The sequence below is a fragment of the Anneissia japonica genome, unplaced genomic scaffold (genome assembly GCF_011630105.1).
Source record: "Anneissia japonica isolate Jap-2015-1 unplaced genomic scaffold, ASM1163010v1 scaffold288048_len465947_cov159, whole genome shotgun sequence".
NCBI classification, from domain to species: Eukaryota; Metazoa; Echinodermata; class Crinoidea; order Comatulida; family Comatulidae; genus Anneissia; species Anneissia japonica.
Window position 1 is genome coordinate 310,507 of NW_022710625.1, and position 3,524 is coordinate 314,030.

The 3,524-nt window shown below is 38.6% G+C and overlaps 1 protein-coding gene across 6 annotated transcripts in view; it reads right to left on the reverse strand.

Annotated features, from left to right (window-relative positions):
• Positions 1-11: 11 nt before the first annotated feature.
• LOC117107075 (D(1) dopamine receptor-like) overlaps positions 12-3,524 on the reverse strand; it is a 59,227-nt gene continuing 55,714 nt past the window's right edge. For all 6 annotated transcript variants that reach the window (XM_033248603.1, XM_033248604.1, XM_033248609.1 and 3 more), the window contains one exon: positions 12-3,452. In XM_033248603.1, coding sequence (XP_033104494.1) covers positions 2,046-3,389 — 1,344 coding nt within the window. In that variant the 5' untranslated portion in view covers positions 3,390-3,452 and the 3' untranslated portion in view covers positions 12-2,045. The remainder of the gene's footprint in view (positions 3,453-3,524) is intronic.

The following is a 3,524-nucleotide window of genomic DNA, read 5'->3' on the forward strand; positions in this document are numbered from 1 at the left end:
AGATGTTTGTGGCAAATTACTGTAAGCCTAGTCGTTTTCAACTAAAAAAGTTGATACTCTCCGTGACCTAATTACTACCAATTTGTTTTCATTTGTCGGGTTAGGAAACGAATAATGGTCGAAATTATGAGATCACGAGATTAGTTTTGTGATGTTCAATATCCATAGTTGACATTGCTTTAAACGATTAAGAACTCAGATTTAATTTCCGTTAGTTGAGTTTTGAAATCAACTCTTCGAAAGATATTCCAGTGTACTATATTGAGATTGAGATATTGAATAACCCAAATACTAAATACATCTATCATCATCGCAACGTTCGAATCAAGCCTTGGAAAATATTAGGTCTACCATAATGATCGAAATAAGAAATTCATCTCTTTTCAAGAAATCGGCTCATTTAGCCCATTGAATTTGAACGATAATTATGCAAAACGAAAAATACCAATTATGATTTTCATTTTGAATTCTAGATTTACGAGTTTTTAAAATGAAAACTAGGTTGTGTTACACAATTCTCCAATAGACTGGCTTAGCTTTGTATATTGTTGCTAAGGTCAAAACTACCGCGAAAGGTACGTAAACTTGCGTGTTTGTAGAATTATTGTCTCTGTTCTCATAGTTTAGTTAAGTTTGATTGGCATTTCGAAAATCTCCAATACCGCGTGTCGGGCAGATACTACTGTTAGCGTATGTAAGGTGGACGCCATGCGTATCCAACGCTGAGCGTACGATAATCCGTGGGACGTAACCAGCGTAATGTCCAGACTTGGCGATTAACGAACGCTAGCCTAAGTATTTGCGCCTGTTTACATCTAGGCGTATTGTGAGTGGTCAATTCCTGGCACACGACTCGATTAACATTACGATGTGTCTGAACTAGGCGAATTTATTCGCGCGAATCGACAGTGTCGGTTCCCATCCTTAGCTCTGATTGTTTGCGCAACTTTTGCCTGGCAAATCTGAAAGAAACCATCGAATATTGTATGATTTATACTTCATATGGGTAATAAATTCGCTACTAGTATCTTCGAGAAAAAACTTTTGTGCCCCTACCAAGTAGGCATACATAGAAAATAACGGTAGAAAACCCATGAGGGGACTGTGGTTTCTAAGCAAGCTGACATACCTAACGTTCGCCAACCGTTTATAATAACGTTTTATGTTTGCTGGGATCGTTCTTATTTGTCTTCAAAAGTTTTACCGAACACATTATTAACCACTGTAGTGTATTCTGTAATTGTAATAAAAAAGTGCTTAAAAATGATGACGTTGCAAAGTTATGTTAACGTGAAAGTTATGATAGGCCTAAGTATTTATGGTTGTACATCTACAAAGAAAGGTTCTGTACACCAAACTGTAAACCAAATTGTTAGCTGGGATTCTACTTAATCTTTTACAATATTAGTTGAGATCGTTTACATTTCTTTGTGTGCACATCATGTCAACTACAAAAACAGACCCTGTGGTTGATATTATGGCAGGTACGTAGATGCCCGGGTGGTCTATGCATCATACATAATTATAAAGGTGGGCTTTGATTTATGCCGTTTGCAAAAAAAAAGGGGAAAAAAAGGAATCAATGAACCAAAGTGGGTACAGTTGTTTGTGATTGCTCAGTGTATGACACACATCCACACACACACATTTTATATTACTGACAGCGGCAAATGGTGGGCCTAGCCCACCCAACTTTGTTGTCGGTTGGCCACTCTTCCTAGGCATGTAGGCCTATCACCAGTTGGTCATTGTTTATTACGCGTGGTTTGACTTTACTTAAAATCTATGCATACGTACATTTTCTAATGAGCGATGGACGATAATGTTACTAAGAAGCTCATAGTGGACAATTAGTGCCAGAAAAAAAAAATCCTGAGGGCCCGCATAAATAATTGGCCTTAGATCGTTGAACAGAAGACAACCGTGATCTATCAGGACATTGGTGCACGGAAAGTTACAGAAAAATTACAATGGATGTCAGATAATGACATAATGATTAGCTTCTGGTGGGATTTCATTTGACGTATCGGTACTTCTTTTCGCATTCATACTTGATCAATACGTACATACTTTTTACCATTTAGTGGTTCAATATGTTCATTAGTTAAATCGTTCAAACAAACTTGAAGTTCCGGCGAATTTCGTACATGATGATTTCGGTTCGGGTCTGTTGTTGAACTACCATTTCCATTAGCTGATTTATTAGGTGATACGTATGCCATAACATTTGTAAGCGCCGTAAATTCTGAATTATCCCGGTCTCTGTAAAACGCTTTGCGACAGAGTAGACGTTTGAATCCACTACGAAACTCAGTATTAGTGGAGTAGATTAATGGATTGATGGAGCTATTTATCCAGCCAAGCCAGACAAAAATTGTATAAATGATGTCATCGATACAATTGTTGCAAAACGGCCGTATACAATTAACAACAAAAAATGGAAGCCAACAAAACACAAAGGCACCCATTATTGTTCCAAGTGTTTTTGCAGCTCGACGCTCACCGCGCGCGTGTTTTTGATGACGTGAAAGTTTAGTCTGAAGACGAATCTGCTTTTCTTGTCTCTGAGCTTCAAAGTAAATACGCGAATACAGACCAACCATGATAGCAGACGGAATATAAAAACTTATGCAAGACGATACAACAGAATAATATTTGTTCAAGGCGAAAATACATATTGGTGTAGGGCAATCGATTCCAGTTCCTCCTTCCCGGTGAATGCCAGTCAAAACTGGTACAAAAGATAACAGAGCAGATACTATCCACGCGCTCATTATCATAATTTTTGCACGTTTCTTTGTCATTTTACTCTGATATTGAAAAGGGTGCATTATGGCCCAATATCTATCTAAACTTATAACAAACAAATTCAAAATGGAAGCTGTCGACATCATTATGTCCAGGGCTGTGAATACATCACAAAATTTTCCAAACGGCCAATATCCTGCAGTGATCCCGACAGCGCTAAAGCTCATTACAAGTAGAGCAACAAGAACATCAGAAAAAGCTAACGACACAATGAAGTGATTAGTTATCCTTGAGCGTAGGTGGCGCCAGTTTAGTACTGATGCGATAACGAGGCAGTTCCCTAAAAAAGTTGCAAGAGTTATACACGCAAGTGCAATCCCAGCAGCCACCTGTGCGTCGGGCTCATCCAACAGGCAGATTTCACTCCCGTTTTTGTTAAAATTCGCTGTCGAAGTAGTTGTGCTTCCTGTTCCATTTAACACGTTTTTCGGAGCCAAGCTACCGCTGGGAGTTGGCAAAAATGAGCTGTTTATGGTACTGTATTCACCCAATATTACTGATCCGTAAGGTGGGGATACGCTAGTGCCGATGCCTAATATTGTCGTTGGATAAGGATGATACGCTACGGTTACTTTCGACATCTTAGAGAGTCTGGTGCTTCGCCTAAGACACACGATCCGTATGCGGTGATTTTTATGTCATTACTGCAAAAGACAAAATAGAACAATCGCCATTAGTTACACATTACATTTCTTTTAAACTATATATATATAAAC